The 24,516-nt window shown below is 46.1% G+C and overlaps 1 protein-coding gene across 3 annotated transcripts in view; it reads left to right on the top strand.

Annotated features, from left to right (window-relative positions):
* The window catches only part of prr14 (proline rich 14), a 38,384-nt gene that overhangs the window by 9,870 nt on the left and 3,998 nt on the right, over nucleotides 1-24,516 (top strand). For all 3 annotated transcript variants that reach the window (XM_059954049.1, XM_059954050.1, XM_059954051.1), the window contains exons 4-9: nucleotides 3,220-3,272; nucleotides 3,581-3,684; nucleotides 7,229-7,856; nucleotides 8,610-8,796; nucleotides 9,213-9,328; nucleotides 9,901-9,972. In XM_059954049.1, the coding sequence (XP_059810032.1) occupies nucleotides 3,220-3,272; nucleotides 3,581-3,684; nucleotides 7,229-7,856; nucleotides 8,610-8,796; nucleotides 9,213-9,328; nucleotides 9,901-9,972 (1,160 nt within the window). The remainder of the gene's footprint in view (nucleotides 1-3,219; nucleotides 3,273-3,580; nucleotides 3,685-7,228; nucleotides 7,857-8,609; nucleotides 8,797-9,212; nucleotides 9,329-9,900; nucleotides 9,973-24,516) is intronic.

Below are 24,516 nucleotides of genomic sequence, written 5' to 3'. Positions count from 1 at the left end.
GCCTCCACACCACCTCCAATCTTAATGTCATCAGCAAACTTGCTAACCCATCCCTCCACTTCCTTGTCCAGGTCATTTATAAAAATCATGAAGAGTGAGGTCTCAGACCAGATCCCTGAGGCACCCCACTGGTGATCAACCTCCAGGCAGAATATGACCTGTCTACAACCACTCTTTGCCTTCTGTGGGCAAGTAAGTTCTGGAACAACAAAGCAATGTCCCCTTGGATCCTATGCCTCATAAGCCTTGCGTGGGGTTCCTTATCAAATGCCTTGCTGAAATCCATATACACTACATATACTGCTCTTCCTTCATCAATATGTTTTGTCACATCCTCAAAAAAAAAATTCAGTCAGTCTTGTAAGGCATGACCTGCCCTTGACAAAGCCATGCTGACTATTCCTAATCATATTATACCTCTCCAAATGTTCATAAAACCTGCCTCTCAGGATCTTTTCCATCAACTTAACAACCACTGAGGTAAGACTCACTGGTCTATAATTTCCTGGTTTATCTCTGTTCCCTTTCTTGAATAAAGGAACAACATTCGCAACCCTCCAATCCTCCAGAACCTCTCCCGTCCTCATTGATGATGCAAAGCCAGAGGCTCAGCAATCTTCTCCCTCGCCTCCCACTGTAGCCTTATTGTACATCTCATCGGGTCCTGGCAACTTATCCAACTTGATGCTTTCCAAAAGCTCCAGCACATCCTCTTTCTTAATATCTACATGCTTAAGCTTTTCAATCTGCTGCAAGTCGTCACTATTATCACCAAGAGCCTTTTCCATAGTGAATACTGAAGTAAAGTATTCATTAAGTATCTCTGCTATTTCCTCTGGTTCCATACACACTTTCCCACTGTCACACTTGATAGGTCCTATTCTTTCACGTCTTATCCTCCTCCTCTTCACATACTTGTAGAATGCCTTGGGGTTTCCTTAATACTGTCCGCCAAGGCCTTCTCATGGCCCCTTCTGGCTCTCCTAATTTCCTTCTTAAGCTCCTTCCTGTTAGCTTTATAATTTTCTAGATCTCTAACATTACCTAACTCTCTGAACCTTTTGTAAGCTTTTCTTTTTTCTTGATGAGATTTATTACAGCCTTTGTACACCACAGTTCCAGCACCCTACCATAACTTCCCTGTCTCATTGGAACATACCTGTGCAGAACTTCACGCAAATATTCCCTGAACGTTTGCCGCATTTCTTCCGTTCTTTTCCTTGAGAACATCTGTTTCCAATTTAAGCTTCCAATTTCCTGCCTGATAGCTTCATAATTCCACTCCAATTAAAAGCTTTTCTAACTTGTCTGTTCCTGTCCCTCTCCAATGCTATGGTAAAGGAGATAGAATTATGATCACTATCTCCAAAATGCTCTCCCACTGAGAGATCTGACACCTAGATAGGTTCATTTCCCAATACCAAATCAAGTATAGCCTCTCCTCTTGTAGGCTTATCTACATATTGTGTCAAGAAATATTCCTGAACACACCTAACAAACTCCACCCTATCTAAACCCCTTGCTCTAGGGAGATGCCAATCTATATTTGGGAAATTAAAAACTGTTATTACACCCTTCCAGGATCTGTTTCCCTATCTGCTCCTCGATATCCCTGTTACTATTGGGCAGCCTATATAAAAAAAAAATCCAGTAAATTTATTGACCCTTTCCTGTTCCTAACCTCCACCCACAGAGACTCCGTAGACAAGCCCTCCATGACGTCCACCTTTTTTGCAGCTGTGACACTTATCTCTGATCAAGAGTGCCACGCCCTCATCTCCTTTGCCTCTCTCCCTGTCCTTTCTGAAACATCTAAAACCCGACACTTGAAGTAACCCTTCCTGTTGCTGAGCCATGCAAATCTCTGTGGTAGCCACCACATGATTATCTCCAAGTACTGATCCACGCTGTAAGCTCGTCTGCTTTATTCACAACACTCCTTGCGTTGAAATAGACACATCTCAAACCTTTGGTCTACTTTCTCAGGAGGCTAAGGAAATTGGGCATGTTCCCTTTGCCTCCCACCAATTTTTATTGTTGCATTGTTGAATACATTCTACCTGGATGCATTTGTGGCTTAGTATAGCAACTGTTCCACACATGACCGAAAGGAAGGGCAGAGAGCTGTGGATGCAGCTCAACATGTCATGGAAATCAGCCTCTGGTCCATGGACTCTGTCTACACTTCCCAGTGACTCAGTAAAGTAGTCAGCAAGATCAAAGACCCCATTCACTCTGTACATTCTTTCTTCTCCCTCTTACCAGTGGGGAAAATAGAGGAGCAGACAGGAGATTATATGGTATGTTGCCTGGCAAGTGCCAGGTTTATCTCACATCAGGTACTCAGCATTCTAAAGCAGGAGGGTAAACAGCCAGAAGTTGTGGTACATATTAGTACCATCAATTTAGGCAGGAAAAGGGATGAGGTCCTGGAGCAAGGGTTCCCAAACTTTTTTATAAAATCATGTCTTCATGGGTTCAAAGACAGAACAATGGGACAATAGCTAAGACCATTGAACGGTTCCCTAGTACGATATGTTTGGACTTTTAGCGTCACAATCTATCTTGTTATGACCTTGCACCTTACTGAAAATCAGTCCTATACTTTCTCTGTAGCTTTTACATTTTATTCTGTTTCCTTGTACTATCTCAGTTTACTGAGCAATGAAATGAGCTGTATGAACAATGTAAAAGGCAAGCTTTTCAGTGTTTCTCTGTGCGTGTGACCATAATAAATCAATACCAGTTCCAATCTCTTGTCTGGTTGCTGAAGCCCACCAGCCTTTGCTCTTCACCCTGAAGAGCCCTGAACTCTTAACATCACACTTATAAAAGCCTTCCTCTTGGCAGATGCACTTTTCTTGGCAAGCAATCTCACCCAACACTGCAAGATCCTATCGAATGGCTCTAAAATTTACTCTGCCCCAGTTCAGGACCTTGACTTTTTAACATTGATGGCCTTCTCCATAACTGTTTTAAAACTAGGTCATGGAGGGACTGGGAAGGGAGATGGATGGAGGTAGTAGGGCAGCAACGGTGATGTGTGGGGATGAGGGAGTCCAGGATATTTCTCAGTAAGTTGGGGTGGGGTGTGTGTATGATTGAGCCTTTTGCCATTCAAAAGTGTGGCATGTGGTGTTGATGCCCTCTACCCCCCACACCCATTTTCCCTCCCCAATTCTCTCTCCCTCCTTTCACCATGCCCATTTCTCTCTACAGGGGTCCTGCCACAACTCCAGAAACAACGTAGGGTCATCACCTTCCAACGGGAGGTAAGTAATGGGGGTGGAGGAGGGAGCAGCGCATGAGGGTGAGGGAAGGAGTGGGGAGCAGTTGAGAGGGTGGGGTCAATTTTGGAGTATGGAGGGGTGGGGAGTGGGCAGCATGATGGGTGCAATGGGGAGGGTTGATGGGGTGCGGTGATACCAAAGCCTTTACCCAGTTTCACTATATCCAGTGACCTGGGTGTCCCTGAGATCTTGCAGGGACGCTCCTGTCCTTGGTCCCACGTGGACTTACTTCCCTTCGTCCCCAAGCCTGATGAATCTCTCTTCTCCCTTTTCCTCCCTGTTGGCCACAGGCTCACCACACTCCTGGAGACCCCTACTCAGCACCTCCGCCCAGGCTCCAAGGCAGATACCCCACCGGTCACCCCGAGGGAGAGTCCTCACCACAGTCGCTCAGGTATGTCTGACAGCAATGCTGATATCTATCCCCGCAGCTGCCTGTGTCTTTTCTCTCCACCCCCCCCCCCCCCCCACCACTGGAAAAACAGGCTGAAATGGCAAATATTTCCCCCTTTCCCCTGCATATTTTGTGTGCATTGGTGAAAAGCTTCCATTCGTTTGCCAGTCATGCAGATCATTTCATTCATTTGTACATTGAGCAGCATGAGGTAAAACGAAGTGGAATTGAGAGTTAGGTTTACAGAGAAAATGCACTGTAGGTAGACAACAAGGTGCAAAGGTTGTGGTGAGATAGATTGAGGTTAAGAGTTCGCGTTAGCATTCGGTAGTCTTACAACAGCAGGGTTGAACCTGTCCTTTCAGGCTCTTGTATTTCCTGCCCGTGGGAGTGAGAAGAGAAAATGGGCTATTTGATTTTGCTGGCTGCTTTTCTGAGGCAGCAGGAAGTGTGGACAGTCCTTGGAGGGTAGGCCAGTTCTCGTGATGTGCTCAGCTGCATCCGGATCTCTGCCGTTTCCGGTGGGTGCTTCTTACTGCGCATCTTTGTCAATGGGGGCACAGTAGGAACTTTGAACAGGACAACCCCTGCATTCCCTCTGTTCAAGAAAAAATTCCTGGCCCTCCCACCCAGAGACCTGTGGGGTGGGGGGGAGGTTTAAAGGTTTCAGAGTAGGAATCAGATCATCCAGCAAAAGCAATGTACTCGTCAGAGAAATGGAAGTGAGAGAGTGGAGGTACAGTAGCTGTTCAGCCTCTCTCTGCTTCACTCTGGACCCTGGACTCCCTTCCCCAGTTGGAGTAAGCTGAAGCTCCATCACCCACTGTCCACCAACAGAAGGGATAAGAGAGAGTGAATTGGGGTGACACCCCTCCCACTAATGTTGTGCCAAACTAATTAAGCTTGTAACTAATTGCCTGATGCATACACTATCCATTTCCCTCAATTGCCTGCACATCCATGTGCCTATCTGATGGGCTCTCAAACACCTCTGTCAAGTCAAGTCACTTTTATTGTCATTTTGACCATAACTGTTGTTACAGTACATAGTAAAAATGAGACGTTTTTCAGGACCATGGTGTTACATGACACAGTACAAAAACTAGACTGAACTACGTTTTAAAAAAAATACAACACAGAGAAAGCTACACTAGACTACAGACCTACACAGGACTGCATAAAGTTCACAAAAACAATGCAGGCATTACAATAAATAATGAACAGGACAATAGGGCAAGGTGTCAGTCCAGGCTTCAGGTATTGAGGAGTCTGATAGCTTGGGGGAAGAAACTGTTACATAGTCTGGATGTGAGAGCCCGAATGATTTGGAGACTTTTCCCAGACGGCAGGAGGGAGAAGAGATTGTATGAGGGGTGCATGGGGTCCTTCATAATGCTGTTTCCTTTGCGGATGCAGTGTGTAGTGTAAATGTCCATGATGGCGGGAAGAGAGACCCTGATGATCTTCTCAGCTGACCTCACTATCCACTGCAGGGTCTTGCAATCCAAGATGGTGCAATTTCCGAACCAAGCAGAATAATTTCTGCCACCTCCACTGGCAGCATGTTCCAGGCACCCACTGCTCTCCGTGTAAGCAAATAAATGAATAAATAAAGTGAGCTTGTCCTTTGAGCTTGCCTGCGCTCACCTTGAATGCTTGCCTTCTGGTATTAGACATTTCAAACCTGTGGGAAATGGATACCATTCGTAATCTTACAAACCTCCATCGGGTCTCCTTCAGGCCCCACCACTCCAGAGGAAGCAACTCGAGTTTGTTCAGCGTGCAGAGGGTGGGGAGAGCCTCTTCTCTGTTATACTGCCTTGATCTGTTTTGAAATTATCTGTACAGATGGCACGCAAACTTCGGTTTCACATTGAACCTTGGGAACACGTGACAAAAACAAACCGATCACTTGTCAGCCTTCTTTGTTCCAGGGAAAATGAACCTAACCTTTCCAATCTCCCCTCGTAACTAAAGTCCTCCAAATCAAAGCAGCATGATGGCGTTTGTACTTAATTTCTCCTCACTTAAAAACATGCCCTGTAGTACCTGACATTTCATTCTTTAGGAATAAGATACCAGCTGTCTATTTAATGTACACCTCTATCAAGTCTCTCCTCAGTCTGCCGCTCCAGAGAAAACAGTGCAAGTGTGTCCAACCTCTCCTTGTAGTACGTGCTCTCTAATGCAGACAGCATCCCGATGAACCTCTTCTGCATCCACTCCAAAGCCCCCCCCCCCCCCCACCCTTCCTATAGTGGGGTGAATAGACTGTGCACAAATACTCCATTTGGCCTGTGGCTTGAGCAAAATAAATCCCAAACTTTTATACTTTTCACCACCCTAATGTGGAAATGACCCACACAAGTTAGACTATAGGGCATAGGAGCAGAAGTAGACCATTTGGCCCATCTATTCTGCTCCAACATTCCATCATGGCTGATTTATTGTCCCTCTCAACCCCTTTCCCCTGGCCTCTCCCAGTAATCCTTGACGCCCTGAATAACGAAGAACCCATCAATGTCTGCTTTAAATATACTCAATGACTTGGCTTCCACATCGGTCCATGGAAATGAATTCCACAGATACACTACCCTTTGGTTAAAAAAAATTCCTCCTCATCTCTGTTCTAAGTGGACATTCCTCTAGTCTGAGGCTGTGCCCTATGATTGTAGACTCACCCATTAGAGAGAACATCTTCCCCACTTCCTCTCTAGCCATACCTTTCAATATCCGATAGGTTTCAATGAGATACCCCCTCTTTCTTCCAAACCCCATTGCAAACAGGCCCAGAGCCATCAAATGCTCCTCCTCATACGTTGACCCTTTCATTCCTGAAATCATTCTTGTGAACCTCCTCTGGACCCTTTCCAACACCAGCACACCTTTTCTCAGATAGGGGGTCCAAAACCACACTCAATACTCCCAAGTGCAGTCTGACCAATGCCTTATAAAGCCTCAGCATTACATCCTTGCTTTTGTATTCTTATCCTCTTGAAATGAATGCAAACATCACATTACTTTGCTTAGCCACAAGTTGTGGCTGTGTCCAACAATTGTTGTAGATATGTGGGGTTTCTGAAAAGCTCTTTCTATGTCTCTACACTGAAAACTTCTTGTAATAGTTGTAATAAGTCTGAAAAATGTTAATGCTAAGCATCTATAAAATTTGAAATTAAATTATTTTGTAATTTGGCCCTTCACCAGAGCCTGTTGCCATGGAAGCCCTGGCACAGAAGGGAGGCCATGGTTCAAGGAGGAGAGACTCACTAACCACACACTCACACACTCACTCACTCATGAGGGGAGATCAGGGATGGGTGATATGAACTGCCAGATTTTCACCTTGCTAAGAGTAACTGGGCATGGATGATAAATCAGGCAAGTCCCCCACCTTGAGGGGAATGTAGGGACATATAAATTCTGGCATGGTCCCCACCTTCTCAAGTGAGTGACAAGGGGTGTGTGATAAATGCTGGTGTCCCCATGTTTGCGATGTGTGATTGGGGATGGGAACTAACTCTTGCTATTCCCCCTCCCATAGGTGCTACACAGCCCTGGACACCCTTGGAATCCCCAGAGCAGCCCTCAGAAGCCCCCGGCTCCCCTCTGCCCCCACCCTGCAGCCGCTGGGAGCTCTCCCCCATCCTCAGCACTGTCCGCTCCAAGCTGGAGGGCTTCGCCGAGATCTTCCTCTCGCCCCTTCGCAGCCACTTGCCCTGGCGCGGGGGCTCCACGGCGGCAACAGCTCCCTCCGAGGCCGAGCCGCCTCCACCCACACCTGCACCCCCTCCCCCTCCTCCTCCGCCAAGGAGAGAGGAAAGACCTGCCACCCGCCTCTGCCGCAGTCTGTCCTGCCCCGAGATCCCAGCCTCTCCCTCCCCCTCCTGCTGGCCCCACCACCCCATCCTCCCAGCCCCACCCTTGCCCCCCTCTGCCAACCCCCGGCACAGGCGCCACACTCTGGGGGGTGCGGACCCCAGCCGGGAGCTGACGGCCCCTCCGGCCCTTCTCTGCCTGCGCAAGGAGGTGTTCCCCAGTTCGTGGGGTACAGCAGGAGCCGGGAACGGAGGCGGCCGGCCCGAGAGGAGGGTCTTGACTCCTGCACATACGGCCAGCAGAGAGCAAACGGAGGAGGCGGACGTATGGAGGGACCCTGTCCTGGAGTACAGGTAATTGGGGGGGGGGGGGGGAGGAGGAGGTCTGGAGGAGGATGGGGGGCGGTGAGGGAGTGTGGATTGGAGGGAGGTGGGGAAGTAGGGACAGGTGAAATGGTGTGAATGGCAGGGGAGGGTGGCAAGAGGGGAGCAAGGATGTGATTGGGGAATGAGAAAGGTTGAGGGGAGGTGGGGAGTGGTGAGAGATGGATTGGGGGTAGAGGATGAAAGATGGAGGATGCGTTGTTGATGGGTAGGGAGAGGAGGGGAAAGGGGTCCTGGGAGAGAACGGGGAATGGGACAAAAGGGATGTGAATGGGATGGAGGAAGAGGGGCCGATGGAGGGGGGGGGGGTCCAAAGAGGGGAAGGTGGGGTGGAATGGTGGGAGGAGGGTGGGTAGTGGGAATGGGGAGGAAGTTGGCGGGAGAAGGGAAGGAAGAAGAGGTCGGGGAGAGAGTGGAAGAATGATGAGGAGGAGAGGTAGAAGTTATGAGGAGGTAGAGGGGATATTTGGAAGAGGTAGGAAATGAGAGGGGGGCGGAGCTGGAGGGTAGGAGGGTAAGATTGGATAGAAGAATGTTGAGGAATGAGTAGGTATGGGCTGTAAGAGAAGGTCATGGAGGGTTGGGAAGGGGGAGTGTGGGGCCAGGGGGAGGCAAATGAAAACGAGAGGGAGTTGGTAGGAGAGGGGAGGAGGGTGTGAGTTGCTCTGTTTCATCCTCCCTGACCTTGCTGTGACCCTGTTTTCCCCCTGTATCTGGACACAGCCCGGCCTGTCCAGGCCAGTCCAGTAACCGGGAGCTGCCTCCACAGTCCAAGAGTTCACCAGCACGGGCATCTGAGACCCAGGAGCAGGTGTCCGTGCAGGAGCCTGGCTGCACTCCTAGGAAACGCAAGCTGGACACAGTCCTGCCCGAACCCCGTGAGGCAGAGACCCCCGAGCACAGTACCGAGGTGAGGGGGAAGGGAGGATCTGACTCCGTAGTCCCTTCCGACCCACATTCCCCCACTCCTCCTAACCTCCCTCCTCTTTTCCTTGCCCTATTCTACTCTCCTGCTCCCTTTTGTATTGTAATTTCCTCCCTCCCTACATCCCTCCTTACCCTGTTCTTCTGTCTCCCCTCTACTACTCCCCATCTCCCTGCCCCTGTAATCACATCCCCTCCTCCTTCTCTACACCCCTATATCCCTGTAATCACATCCCTCCTCTCCCTCCCCTACACCTTTTCCCATCTCTGAACTTCACATCTCCCTCTCCAGCCCCCATGTCTCTCACCCACTCTGTACCCCATTCTCATTTCCCTCCTGTAGCCCCTACATTCCTGCCCGGCCTCATACTCAGTCTGACCCAGTCTGCATTTCTTCCCCAGACCTCAGAAATCAATGGACAGACTCGTGTGGGAAAGGTGTCGAGGTTCCGCATCAGGAAGGCACCGGTGAGGACGCAGACAAACCTGACGCCTATGGGACTTCCAAAACCAGCAAGGTAGCGTAGCAAAGCTATCCTCCCTCTGTGGGAGATCTGTATTTTAATTCCAATTCCCATTCTGACATGTTGGTCCATGGCCTTGTCCTGCGATGAGGCCTACCTCAGGGTGCAGGAGCAAAACCTGGTATTCTGTCTGGTAGCCTCCACCCTGACGGCATGGATATTGATTTATCCTTCTGGTTTAAAAAAAATCTTTTTCTCCCTCTCCTTTTATTCTCCACCCTGGCATCTTACCTCTTCTTTCTCCCCCCAGGTCCTCCTCTCCTTCCCTTTCTTTCTCCCCCCAGGTCCACTGTCCTCTCCAATCAGATTCCTTCCTCTCCAGCCCTTTATCTTTCCTACCCAATTGGCTTCACCTATCACCTTCCAGCTATTCTCCTTTCCCTCGCCCTACCTTTTTTATTCTGGTGTCTTCCCCCTTCCTTTCCAGTCCTAAAGAAGGGTCTCGGCCTGAAATGTCAACTGTTTATTCGTTTCCATAGATGCTGCCAACATTTTGTGTATGTTGCTTTGGATTTCTAGCATCTGCAGCATTTCTGGTGTTTATGACTATTATGATTTTGTTTCAGGTTAAATAAGAAGGAGTTCAGCCTGGAGGAGATTTACACAAACAAGAACTACAAAGCTCCCACTGAGAAGCGGTAAGTGTTCTATGCCTGGAGCTTTGCAGGGGTTGTGCAAGTGGCAGGGTTGTTTACACTGAAAGACTACTGGTGCAAACAATCCTGGATTTATGGTTGCGCTGGTCTGGTGAGATTTCCCCTGGATTTGGAGTGGTATAGGTACTGGGAGAGACTGAGGAAGAGACTGGGACTGTTCTCCCTGGAGCACTGTAAGCAGAATGGTGAAGTAAATGATATAAGATTTTGAGAGCATAGCTAGGATCCTTTTTAAATCCCAGACACAAATTAAGGAACGAGGGAGAAGATTTAAGGGCGAATCTGAGGGGTGTTATTTCACACAGAAAGTGGTTGATATCTGGAATTCACTGCCAGAGGAAGTCATAGTCATTCAGTACTAGATTACAGTAATATGCCCTTCATTCCATCTAGTCCATGCGATCTGCTCTCCTGCCTAGACCCATCTACACACCCAGATCATGTCCCTCAAAGCCTCTCTCTTCCATGTAATAATACAAATTTCTCTGAAACATTACACTGGCCGCTTGTCCCTTTCTGTCTGCTCCGCTCTATTCCCTTAAACAACTCCCCCTTTCCAAAGCCATCCACCCCCCCTGCAGAATATGATTTATTATCACCGACTTGTATGACGTGAGATTTGTTTTGCACCTACAGTACTTTGCAAAGGCATAAATTTACTATAAAATACAAATAAAAAGGAAATCTGAGATAGTGTTCAGGAGCTCAGGGACTGTTCAGAAAGATGTCCCTGAAGGAGTGTGGGACTTCAGGGTCAACCCTGAAGGTAGTTGAAGATGGCATGTCCCAGATGGTGAAGGTCCTTGACGGATTCTGGCTTCTTGATGCACTGTCTTTTGAAGATAGCTTCACTGGTAGGCAGGGTTGTGCCGGCAATGGATAGGGCTGAGTCTGCAACCCTCTGGAGCCTCTTTCAATCCGTGCAGTTGAGTCTCCACACCAATAGTAATACCTACATCAGGCTGCTGTTCATTGATTACAACTCAGCATTCAACAAAATCCTACCCTCGGTTAACAGGCCTCTAACCTGGGCCTCTGCACCTCCCTCTGCAACTGAATCCTTGACTTGCTCACTGGGAAACCACAGTCTGTGCAGATCAGAAATAACATCTCCTCTTCATTTACAATTAACACTGGTGCACCTCAAGGATACGTACTTAGCCCACTGCTCTACTCTCTCTACACCCACGATTGTGTGGCTAGACACAGCTCAAATGCCATCCATGAATTTGCTGACAAAACTATTGTTGGCAGAATTTTTGATGGTGACTAGGCATATGGGAGTGAGTTTGACCGGTTGGTTGAATGTTGTTGCAGCAACAACCTTACATTCAGTGTCAGTATGTCCAAGGAATTGATTGTGGACTTCAAGTCCAGGGGACCACACAGCAGTTCCCATTGAGGAATCAGAAGTGGAAAGCGTGAGAGTTTTCAAGTTCCTGGGTGTCAATGTCACTGAGGTCCATTGCTGAACCCAAAATACTGATGTAATTACGTAGAAGGCATTACATCAGCTGTATTTCATTAGGAGTTTGAGGCGTGGGAGGTAACCAAAGACTTGCAGATTTCTACAGATGGTGCTGTGGGAGAGCATTCAAGCTGGTTGCATCGCTGTCTGATATGGAGGAGCCACTCCATCATGGGTACTAGCCTCCCCAGCATGGAGGACACCTTCATCTATCATGAAGTACCCCCATCACCCAGGACATGCCCTTACCACATTGTTACCATCAAGGAGGAGGCACAGGAGCCTGAAAACATACACTCAACATTTCAGGATCAACTTCTTCCCCTCTGCCATCAGATTTCTGATCTGACAATGAGCCCAAGGCCCAAGAACATTACCTCACATTACTGCTCTTTTTGCACTACTTACTTAATGTTTGTGTGTGTGTATTTTAAAAAATAATATGTATATGTATATTTTTCATTATGTATTGCAATTCGCCGTTTCCGCAAAACAACAAATTGCTATTAATTCGGGGATTCAGATTCAGGATGTGATGTGATCAGTCAGATGCTCTCCACAGAACATCTGTAGAACTTTACATAAGTTTTTGGTGACGTACCGAAGCTCCTCAATCTCCTTACAAAACATAGCTGCTGGGTTGCAAGGTTGCTGTGACACCACTCCAGCAACTGACCTGTCTCCCACCCATACACTTATTCATCACCATCTGAGTGAGATACTACCAATGGCAGTTGTGTCATTGGCAAATTTGTAGATGGCATTTGAGCTGCCATCTTGTGGGTGTAGAGATAGTAGAGCAGTGGGCTAAGTTTTCATCCTTGAGGTGCGTTTGTGTTGATTATCAGCGAGGAGATGTTACTACTGATATGCACTGACCGTGGTCTTCTGATAAGGAAGTTGTAGACAGATGTCCAGAGCCATATCTTGCCTTGTGGAAAATGTCTTCTACCAACTGCACCCCCTATACTTCCTCAGGAAGTGAAAGAAATTTGGTAAGCTCACTTTGACCCCCACCAATTTTTAACAGTGCCTTATAGAAAGCATCCTACCCCGGTGTATCGTGGCCTGGCACAGCAACTGGTCTGCCCATGACCACAAGAAACCACAAAGTTGTGGATACAGCTGAACACATCACAGCAGCCGGCCTCCCTTCCACGGACTCTGTCTCCATTCCCTGCTCCCAAAATAAAGAAGCCAGTGTAAAGACCCCACCCACCCCAGACATACTCTCCTCTTCCCCCTTCCGTCATACAGAAGTTACAAAATCCTGAAGGTACTTCCTATCGGGCTCAGCTTCTCTCTCCTATTGTTAAGTCAAGTCAAGTCACTTTTTGTCATTTCGACCATAATTGCTGGTACATTTCACAATAAAAACGACAATGTTTCTCACGACCATGGTGCTACATGAAACTACAAAAACTACACTGAACTACATAAAAACAACACAGGAAAAAAAACTGCACTAGACTACAGACGTAACCAGGAGTGCATAAAACAGTGCAGGCATTACAATAAATAATAAACAAGACATAAGGCACAGTAGAGGGCAGTAAGTTGGTGTCAGTCCAGGCTCTGGATATTGAGGAGTCTGATGGCTTGGGGGAAGAAACTGTTACATAGTCTGGTCATGAGAGCCCGAATGCTTCGGAGACTTTTCCCAGATGGCAGGAGGGAGAAGAGTTTGCATGAAGGGTGCATGGGGTCCTTCAGAATGCTGTTTGTCTTGTGGATGCAGCGTGTAGTGTAAATGTCTGTAATGGCAGGAAGAGAGTCCCCGATGATCTTCTCAGCTGACCTCACTATCCGCTGCAGGGTCTTGCGATCCGAGATGGAGCAATTTCCGAACCAGGCAGTGATGCAGCTGCTCAGGATGCTCTCAATACAACCCCTGTAGAATGTGATGAGGATGGGGGGGGGGGGCGGGGTGGGAGATGGACTTCCCTCAGCCTTCGCATAAAGTAGAGACGCTGCTGGGCTTTCTTTGCTATGAAGCTGGTATTGAGGGACAAGGTGAGATTCTCCACCAGGTGAACATCAAGAAATTTGGTGCTCTTAACGATCTCTACCAAGGAGCCGTCGATGTTCAGTGGAGAGTGGTTGCTCCGTGCCCTCCTGAAGTCAACAACCATCTCTTTTGTTTTGTTCACATTCAGAGACAGGTTGTTGGCTCTGCACCAGTCCATTAGCCGCTGCATCTCTTCTCTGTATGCTGACTCGTTGTTCTTGCTGATGAGACCCACTGTGGTCGTGTCATTGGCGAACTTGATGATGTGGTTCGATCTGTGTGTTGCAGCACAGTGGTGGGTGAGCAGAAAGAACAGCAGTGGACTGAGCACACAGCCCCTGGGGGCCCCCGTGCTCAGTGTGATGGTGTTGGAGATGCTGTCTCCGATCTGAACTGACTGAGGTCTCCCAGTCAGGAAGTCTAGGATCCAGTTGCAGAGGGAGGTGTTCAGGCCCAGTAAGCTCAGCTTTCCAGTTTCTGAGGAATGATTGTGTTGAATGCTGAGCTGAAGTCTGTGAACAGCATTCCAACATTCTTGATGTGCCTCATGACGAGCCTCTTGAAACACTTCATGACGATGGATGTGAGTGCAACAGGACAGTAGTCACTGAGGCAGGACACTGAAGAATTCTTCGGCACGGGGACAATGGTGGCGGCCTTGAAGCACGTTGGAACGACGGCGCTGCAAGACAATTGAATGATTCCCTGGTATGATAAGACATTCTTGACCTCCAAATCTACCTTGTCATGCCCCTTGTACCATGTCTACCTACAGTACAGTTTCTCTGTGTTGAACATAGAACACAGAATAGTACAGCACAGGAACAATGCTGGGCTAAGCTAGTTAACAGCATTTAAATACCTGGTTAAGCTTATTCCTTCTGCCTACAGTGTCCATATTCCTCCATTCCTTGTGCATCTATTTCCCTAACTAAGCTCTTCCTAAACACCTCTATCATATTTGCCTCCACCACCACCCCTGGCAGCACATTCCAGGCACCCATTGCTTGTGTGGGGGTAAAAAATCTCCCTTCCATTTCTTTTGAATTTACCCCCTCTCCTTAAATGTTTGCCCTCAGGTATTAGACATTTCGACACTGGGGGCAAAAGATATTGGCTATCTACTCTATCTCTGCCTCTCATAATCTTATAAACCTCTATCATGAGTCCGCTTAGCCTCTATCACTCCAGAGAAACAACCCAAGCCTGTCCAACCTCTCCTTACAGCACGTACTCTCTAATCCAGCAACATCCAGGAAATGTCTTCTGCTCCCATGCCCTTCCCGTAATGGGGAGAAGAACCAGAATTGAATGCACACTCCAGATGTGGCCTGACCAGAGTTTTATAAAACTGCAACATGTGTAGCTTCCCAACTTCTGAATTCTGTGCCACGACTATTATAAGCAAGCTTGTGCATATCTCTTCTCTCCCACTCAATCTACCGGTGTAGCCACTTTGAGAGAGCTGTTGTCTTGGAATCAGAATCAGGTTTCATATCACTGACCTATTTGTTGTTTTGCAGCTTCAGTAGAGTATAAAGCTATAAATTGCAGTAAGAGATATACACTCTGAGCACTTTATTGGGTACACATATATACCTGCTTATTAATGCAAGTATCTAATCAGATAATCATGTGGCAGCAACTCAGTGCATGAAAGCATGCAGACCTGTCAAGAAGTTCAGTTGTTCAGACCAAATATCAGAATGGGGAAGAAATGTGATCTAAGTACCTTTGACTGCGGAGTGACTGGCCGGATTTGAGTATCTCAGAAACTGTTGATCTCCTGGGACTTTCACGCACAACAGTGTTTACAGAGAATGGTGCAAAAAAAAAAAACAGAAAAGAAAAATCCAGTGACTGGGGGTTTGTTGGCAAAAATGGGCTTGCTAATGAGAGGTCAGAGGAGAATGGCCAGACTGGTTCAAGGTGACAGTAACTCAAATAACCACAAGTTACAACAATGCTGTGTAGAAGAGCATCTCTGGATGCACAGCACATCAAACCTTGAATGCTAGGAGGTATCTAATAAAGTGGCCACTGAGTTTATACAGTATATGCAACAATTAAATAAGTAATGGGGAAAAAAGGAGAACAAAAATAGTGAGGTGGTATTCATAAGTTGGCTTATTGTCCATTCAGAAATCTGAGGGATGAGGAGGAAGCTGTTACTAAAACATTGAGTGTGTCTCTTCAGGCTTCTGTACCTCCCTGATTTTAGCAATGAGAAATGGGCATGTCCTTGGTGATAGGGGTACTTAATGATGAATGCCACCTTTTTGATGCATCACTTTTTGAAGATGTCCTTGTTGGGGATGCTAGTGCCCATGATGGAACTGACTGAGTTCCCAACCCTTCCGCTTTTACTGATAGTGTGCATTGGCACCTTGGTACCAAGTGGCGATGTGGCAAGTCAGAATGCTCTTCACAGTACATCTGTAGAAATTTGCTGGAGTCTTTGCTGACATAGCAAAGGTCCTCAAAATCTTATCTTAACGAAGTATAGCTGCTGACATGCCTTCTTTGTTTATTATGTTAGGACCGGGATAGATTCTCAGAAATGTTGACACACAGGAAATTGAAGCTGCTTACCATTTCCACTGCTGGTCCCTCAGTGAGGACTGGTGTGTGTTCCCTTCACTTCCTCTTCCTGGTCCTCAGTCAATTCCTTGGTCTTACTGATGTTGGGTGCAAGCTTCTTGTGACACCTCTCAACCAACTGATGTATCCCACTCCTTCTCGTCACACTTTGAGATTCTGCCAACAACAGTTGTGTCATTGGCAAATTTACAGATGGTGCTTAAGTGGTGCCTAGGTGCACATTCGTGGATGTACAGTGGTGCTAAGCATGATGGTGAGGAGTGTCGGTGTTGATCGTCAGAGAGGAGATGTTATTTCTAATCCACAGTGACTGTGGTCTCCTGATGAGGATCCAGTTGCAGAGTGAGGTACAGTGGCCCAGGTTTGGAAACTTGTTGATTAGTGCTGCAGGTATGATGCTATTGAACGCTGAGCTATAATCAATAAACAGCAGCCTGACATAAGTATTGCTGTTGTCCAGGTGGTCCAAGGCTGAGTGAAGAGCCAGTGAGGTTGCATCTGCTATAGACATATTGTGGTGGTAGGCAAATTGCGGTGGGTTCAGGTCCTTTCTCAGGCAGGAGTTAATTCTCAAAATACTTCATCACTGTAGATGTGATTGCAATTAGCCACTGGTCATTGAAGTAGCTCACCATTCTCTTCTTGGACACTGGTGTGATTAATGCCCTTTTTGAAGCATGTGGGAGCCTCCGACAGTAACAGTGAGATTGTAAATGGCCTTGAGCACTCCCACTGGTTGGTTGACACAGGTTTTCAGTGCCCTGCCAGATACACCATTGGGGCCAGACCCCTTGCGAGGGTTCACGCATTATGTTCTGATGTCGGTCTCTGAGACAAAGATGACGGTCAGCAGATGCTGCAAGGATTTGCTGATGTACAACAGGATCCTGGACTCCCAAGATCATGCAATACGTCAACTCTGTTAAGGGTCTTTTCATTAACAATGTACTGTCTCTTTACATTTGACCTCCCAAAGTGCAACACTGAACACTTGCCCTGATTAAATTACATAGAAACATAGAAAACCTACAACACAATACATGCCCTTCGGCCCACAAGGCTGTGCCGAACATGTCCTTACCTTAGAAATTACTTAAGGTTACCCATAGCCCTCTATTTTTCTAAGCTCCATGTACCTATCTCGGAGTCTCTTAAAAGACCCTATCATTTTTCATCTCCACCACCATTGCCAGCAGCCCATTCCACACATTCACCACTCACTCACTCACTCACACACGTGTGTGTGTGTGTGTATAAAAAAAAAATTAAAAAACCATCAACACCAACTAACTCACTCCTGACATTTCCTCTGTACCTACTTCCAAGCACCTTAAAACAGTGCCCTCTTGTGCTATCCATTTCAGCCCTGGGAAAAAGCCTCTCATCATCATATATACCTCTATCAGGTCACCCCTCATCCTCCGTCGCTCCAAGGAGAAACTGCCGAGTTCACTCAACCTATTTTTATAAGGCATGCTCCCCAATCCAGGCAACATCCTTGTAAATCTCCTCTGCACCTTTTCTATGGTTTCCACATCCATCTGCCAGTTCGCTGCCCATGTCTGCAACTGATCCAGATTATGCTGTATTGTTTGCCAGTCTTTCTATCCACGACTCCACCAATCTTCATATCATCTGCCAACACACTAACTCACATAGCAGAGTTCCCATTATAGATCCCTGCGGAACACCAATAATCACGGATTTTCAGCTGGAACTGGTCCCGCTGAGCGTTTTCCTTCACCTTCTATGGGCTAGCTAATTCTGAATCCGAACGGCTAAGTCACCATGGAACTATCTTAATTTCTGGATGAACTCTCCAATGCTTTACTAAAATCCACTAATATCTACAGCTTGACCTTCATCAGTCACCCTGGTCGCCTCATCAAAAGACTCAATCAAGTTACTGAGACGTGACTTGGATGGCATGACCGTCCCTATTAGCCCATGGTTTTCCAACTGCTTATAAATCCTATCCATAAAAATCCCCTCCAGTAACTTCCTCTACCACTGATGTGAGACATTCAAGACTATGGATTCCAGGATTATCCATATTCCATAAATGGAACATCAGTTACTCTTCAGTCATACAGGACCTTGTCTGTGGCTAGAGTGGACACAAAGATAGCACTTTTCTGGCTTCTTTATAATCTTCAAGAGCTCTCTGATCTTCACTTCCTAAACGTTACATATGTTTCCTTTCTCTTCTTGACTAAACTTGCCACCTCTCTTGACATCTAAGGTTCCCTTACCTTGTCACCTTGTCCTTCCTTCATACTGGAACATTTCTGTCCTGTACTCTGTGCAGTTGACCTTCAGATACCCTCCACACATCTAAACCTTTTGCATTCAGGGGATCCCAGTCCTATATGAGTGAAGTTAAGTCACTCACTATAATCACCCTATTCTTTCGGCCTCCTTCCTTAACCTGCCTGCATATCTGTTCCTGGTGGCTATTGGGTGCAGTGGGGTATAATTCCATCAGAGTGATTGCACCTTTCTTATTTTTGAGTATAGAGAGTGTATGAGCCCTCTTCTGAATACTTGATTAATTGCACATCTCTCTCACCCCTTTACCTCTGTCTTTTCTAAAATATCAAAACCCAGGGACATGAAGCAACCACCCCTGTTTACTTCCCAACCAGGTCTTGGTAATGGCCGCAACATTGTAGTTCCTTGCATTGATCCATGCTCTTAAGTTCATCATCCTTATCCACAACACTTCTAGCATTAAAAATGCACTTCAATCTGTCCATCCCATTGTCTCCATAAGAGTAATACTTTATTCTGCACTCTGTTTTTGTTTACCTTTGTACTACCTCAGGAGATATGATTTGATCTGTACAGGTAGAATGCAAAACAAATTTTTCATTGTATCTTTGTACATATGACAATAGTAAACCAACCTACCAATTTCTGTTGATGGAACTTGCCCCCTCTCCCCCACGAAATTAATCTCCTCATTGGTCAGGAGCTGACAGTAATAGCTACCTCTGCTCTTCTGGGAAATTTGGAGGTGCTGACTAGGAAAAGGGACTGGTCCCAGCACTCAGTCACTCAGTCCCCTGTGGCCCTCTGTTCAATATGATCCTAATTGATGAATACTGACTTCGACTCTTTTGTAGCGCTCAACCGTTCAGATATGTATAAAGCAAGGCCCGGGAACAGGCCCATGATGTCTATGCTGAACACTGTTGAATTGGGTTAAATCCATTCTGCCTGCACACAACTCACATTCCCCCAATCCCTGCAGATCCATGTGCCTATCCTAAGTGCTTTCTAAATGCCTCTACCATATCTGCCACCACCACCAGATCTGGCAGCACTTTGCAGACACCCATACTCCTCATCTCCATTCTCCCGCCTTCTCCCTGTAACCCTTATCTCCATTGATAACCAAGAATCTGTCAATCGCTGACTTAAATGTACCCAATGACTTGTCCTCAACAGCCCTCTGTGGCAACAGATTCACCTCATCTGTTATAGGGGGACATCCCTAAATCCTTAGGCTGTGACCTCGGATGCCAGACTCTCCCACTGATGGAGACATCTTTTTCATGTCCAGACCTCCCAGTATTTTATAAACTCCCATCAGATCTCCCTTCAGCCTCCAACACTCTACAGCCCCAGTCTGTCCAACCTCTCATCTCCAGTTTATCTACCTCCACCATAAATATATCCAGGTGCGACCCCTACCTCCATCTGGGGGCGTGGAATTGCAGAGGTTCACCATCCTCAGAGAGATGGAATTTCTACACACCTGAGTTTTAAACAATTAGACCCTCTGTTTTGTTCATGACCCCCTCAGGTGGAAGTGTTTCCACATCTACTGTTGTGAAGTCTCCTCAGGGTCTTCTGTGTTAGAGTAATGTTACCTCTCAATCTTCTAAACTCCAGGGAACACAGATGCAAACTGTTCAGCCCCTCTTGATAGGACAGCCCCCACCCCCAGGTAAGGGAACCAGAACTATGCACAGTTTTCCAGATGTGTCCCAATCAACACCCTGTGCAAATGGAACATTCCCTCTGTGTTCTTAAACTCCAACCCCCTTCACAGTGAAGGACAATGTTGTTTGCTGTCTTCACCACTTGTTGAAACTGCCTGCTAATATTTTGAGACTTTGTGACCACTTCGATCCCTCTGAACTTCACTCACTTACAGATTCTCCATTGAGATAACAATGCACTTTTTGAATCCTCTTACTAAAGTCTTATACCTTACACTTTCCCACATTAAACTCTATTCTCACCCAACCTAAGATCTATATATTTCTTATTTTTCCATCCCAGTGAGCCCCTGTCCAATAACACCCATGTCACCAATTAACCTACAAATCTTTGGAATGTGGAAGAAAAGGAAACACTCTGAGGAAACCCATATGCTCATGTAGAGAACATACAAACTCCTTGCAGATAGCGGTGGAATTGGATTTCAGTTGCTGGTGCTGTAATAGCTAGCATTCTGACCTTTTGTGAACATCTTGACTAATAGAGTCAGGAAGTTGCGTTGCATCTTTATGAAATTCTAGTCAGGCTGCATGTGAAGTATACATTCAGTTCTGTTTGCCCTATACAGGATGGTGTACGGCATTGGAGAGGGTGCAGGAGTGGTTCACCAAGATACTGCCTGGATTAGAGACCACAGGCTAAAATGAGAAGTTGGCCAAACTTAGGTTGTTTTCTCAAGAGCAATGGAAATTGAGAGGAGACCTGAGATGGAGGTTTATTAGAGTACGAGAGGCATAGATTGAGTAGACAGCTGCTGCTTTACTGAGGTAGCAAGCAGTATAGGCAGAGTTCATGGAGGAGAAGCTGTGTCCACAACTCTATACTGTTTCTACAGGTTACGGACAGAGCAGTTCCCATACCAAACCATGATGTATTTGGATAGGATGCTTTCTATAAAGCCTTTGTGAGGGTTGATTGAGATGTGCTGAATTTCTTTAGCCTACTTTAGGGATAAGAGCACGTGCTAATGGTAAATAATTTGGGGAGCGTGAATTATGCTGCTAGGCAGGACTTTGGAGCGGACACCTGGAATGGATATACCTGAGGAAACAGACATATGGCGGTTGTTTAAGGAGCGCTTGCATATGGAGTTTTGGATTGCTTTGTCCCATTGAGGCAGGGAAAGGATGATGGGGTGAGAGAACTATAGTTGACAAGAGAGGTGGAACATCTAATCAATATTTCAGGTTTAAGAAGCGACTTGAGGAACTTTAAGAATGGAGCTAGAAGATGGCATGAGAAAGCCCCACCGAGTAAGATTAAGGAAGCCTCCAAGGCCAGTAGGGGAAAGACTGTTCTCAGATATTGCATAATGAATCAGATTTGGTTATGGAGCTTGAGGTAAAGAACCCCTGAAGAGGCAGTGATCACAATATGATAGCATTCTCCCTGCAATTTCTCCCTCTCCCTGAGAGGATGAAGGTTATCAGTATTGTAGTGGAGTAAAGGGAATTACAGAGACGAGAGAGAGAAACTGTCCAAAGTTGATTGGATGAGGACATTAGCAAGGATGATGGCAGAGCAGCAATGTTTGGACTTTCTCGGAACAAGCTGAAAGACAGAGGAAAGGTGCATCCCAAAGAGGTAGTACTTAAAGGTAGCATGAGCAATGGTGGCTGACAAGGGAAGTCAAAAGCACCATAAAAACAAAAGAAGGCATATAATAGAGCAAAAATTAGTAGGAAGTTTGACAATTGGGAAGCTTTTTTTTAAAAGAACAACAGAAAGAAACTAAAAAAAAAATAAGGAAATGATTATGAAGGTAAACTAGCCAATAATACCAAAGATGATACCAATCAGAATCTAGTGCTTTCCTGAAGTATAGGACTAATAAACTTCTCTGGCTTCTAGCCAGGTAGAGATGTTGATTAGAAACTCTGCCATCTTCTTCAGGGATGACTTTTAGGATTATTATCATCCCTGACAAGTGGCAGAGTTTGTCATTGAAATTTTTGTTATAGTCGATGCTGATATCCAGCTGGAAGCCCAAGAAGAGTTTATTTGTTAGGATACCAAACGTTTTGTTAGATATATAAAAAGTAAAAGCGGGATATGTATAGATATTGGACTGCTGGAAAATAGCACTGGAGTGGTAGTAATGGGACTCATGAAATTGGTGGATGAACATTAAGTATTTTGCATCAGTCTTCTGTTGCGTACCCTGTAACTGGGTTAACAGACCAGCAGAAATGGAAGGATACGTTGGAGTCTGGTGGTACTGTAACTAAAGGTGTTTATTAGTAAACTAAGCAATACAAAATAATAAATGCAAATATACATATAAAACAGGTTAGCAATAATAAAAACAGAAGTGTAGGTATAAGAATCAACAGTAAAAAACAAGCTCTATCAAAGTCTAGGGTAAATGTACTGTCATAGAAGAATATAAAGTTCAGTTCAGTTCGTGCTGAGGTAGTTGTTGTTGTATTGCAATTGTTGGAAAGAGAGAGGGAATGAGCAAGAGATGAGCAGCTGCAGCAGGCAAACCTTCCGTCGTCTTCTTGTTCCGTTGTACCGTTGGGGGTCACCGATTATGACCCTTCTGTTCCAGGCTAGACCGTTCTTCAGAGATGGACTCGTCACCCAGGCAAGGGTGTTCACACACACAAGTCCCCACCGGTCTGCCTTCATCCACTGTACACCGGACCAATTCTCCAGGCCCCCACCTTCCTGTGGGTGCACAACACTCTTTCAGTGTCCACTGGTGTGTCAGTGGGTGTCTCCGCAGACCCGTCTTTTATCCCCACTGACGGGGTATCAGCCATCCATCAACTCAATATGTCCATCAAACTAGGCCACTCCCGCTGTCTCCTCAGGAATGTTAATGAACAAAGAAGTGTCCTTGTAGCCAAAAGATTGTTTACCTTTCCATCAGTGAAGAAGCCACGATACTTAAATCATTCGTCTCTCTCTCTCTTACCTGTAGCAGGTGTCTCTACCTCTATTCTTCATCTCTCTCTCTCTCTCTCGCTCTCTCTCTCGTTAGCAGCATAGTTCCTGGGGTGGGGGGTGGCGGGGTTAGCTCTGGATCCCATTTCCATCTGGTTTGTTCAGCACACATAACACTTCACAGAGGAAGACACGAACAGTATGCTGGAAATTTGAGACTATCAGGGGCAGAAGTGAGTGCAGAAGGGAGAAGGTGCTTGGGAAGTTGAAAATTCTAAGGTAGATAAGTCATCTGGACTAGATGGACTACATCTTGGAGGTAGTTGAAAATATTGTGGAGGCATAAGTAATGACCTTTCAAGAATCACTAGATTTTGGCATGATTCCAGAGGACTAAAAAATTGTGAATGTTACTCCATTCTTCAAGAAGGGAGGGAGGCAAAAGAAAGGAAATTATACGCCAATTAGCCTGACCTCAGTGGTTGGAGTTGATTGTTAAGAATGAGGTTTTGGGATACTTGGGGGGGCTGATGTCAGCATGGTTTCTTTAAGGAAAAATCTTACCTGACAAATCTTTTGGCTTTCTTTGAGAAAATAGTAAGCAGGATAGACAGAAGAATCGGTGGATGTTGTGTATTTGGATTTTCAGAAGGCCTTTGACAAGATGCTGAACATGAAGCTGCTTAACAGGATAGAGAACCCACGATAGTACAGGAAAGATACTAGCATGGATAGAGGATTGGCTAATTAACAGTAGACAAAGAGTTGGAGTAAAGAGAGCCTTGGCTGCTGGTGACTAGTGGTGTTCTGCAGGGGTTGTTGTTTTGACGGTTTGTTTTTATGTTATATGTCAGTTACTTGGATGGCAGTGTTATTGGCTTTGTGGCTAAGTTTGCAGATGATATTGAAGAGGAGCCGGTAATATTGATGAAGCAGGGAGGCTGCAGAAGGATTTAGATCAGGAGGAATGGGTAAAATGGCAGATGGAGTTAGTGTTGGGATGTGTATTGTTATGCACTTTGGTAAAAGGAGTAAAAGTGCAGTCTATTTATAAATGGAGAGAAAATTCAAAAATCAGGATTGTGAAGGGGCCTGGGAGTCCTTGTGCAGGGTTCCCTCAACTTGCAGATTGAGTCGGTGATGAGGAAGGCAAATGCAAGTTAGCATTCATTTTGAGAGGACTAGAATATAAAAGTAAGGATGTAACGCAGAGGCTTTATAAGGCACTGGTGAGGCCTCGGTTGGTGTACTGTGAGAAATTTTGGGCCCCTTATCTAAGAAAGGATTAGAGGGTTCAGAGGAGGTTCATGAGAATGATTCAGGAATGAAAGGGTTTTCGTACGAGGAGTGTTTAATGGCTCTGAGCCTGAAATTGCTGGAGTTCGGAAGAATGAGGGGGGAATCACACTGCAACCTGTCAGATATTGAAAGGCCTAGATATAGTAGATGTGGAGAAAATGTTTCATTTTGTGGGGGAGTCTATGACCAGAGAACACAGCCTTAGATGAGAAGGACGTCCATTTAGAATAGTGGTGAGGAGGAATTTCTTCAG

Source organism: Hypanus sabinus, chromosome 29 (assembly GCF_030144855.1).
Source record: "Hypanus sabinus isolate sHypSab1 chromosome 29, sHypSab1.hap1, whole genome shotgun sequence".
Taxonomy (NCBI): Eukaryota; Metazoa; Chordata; class Chondrichthyes; order Myliobatiformes; family Dasyatidae; genus Hypanus; species Hypanus sabinus.
This window is presented reverse-complemented; position numbering and strand designations above follow the sequence as displayed.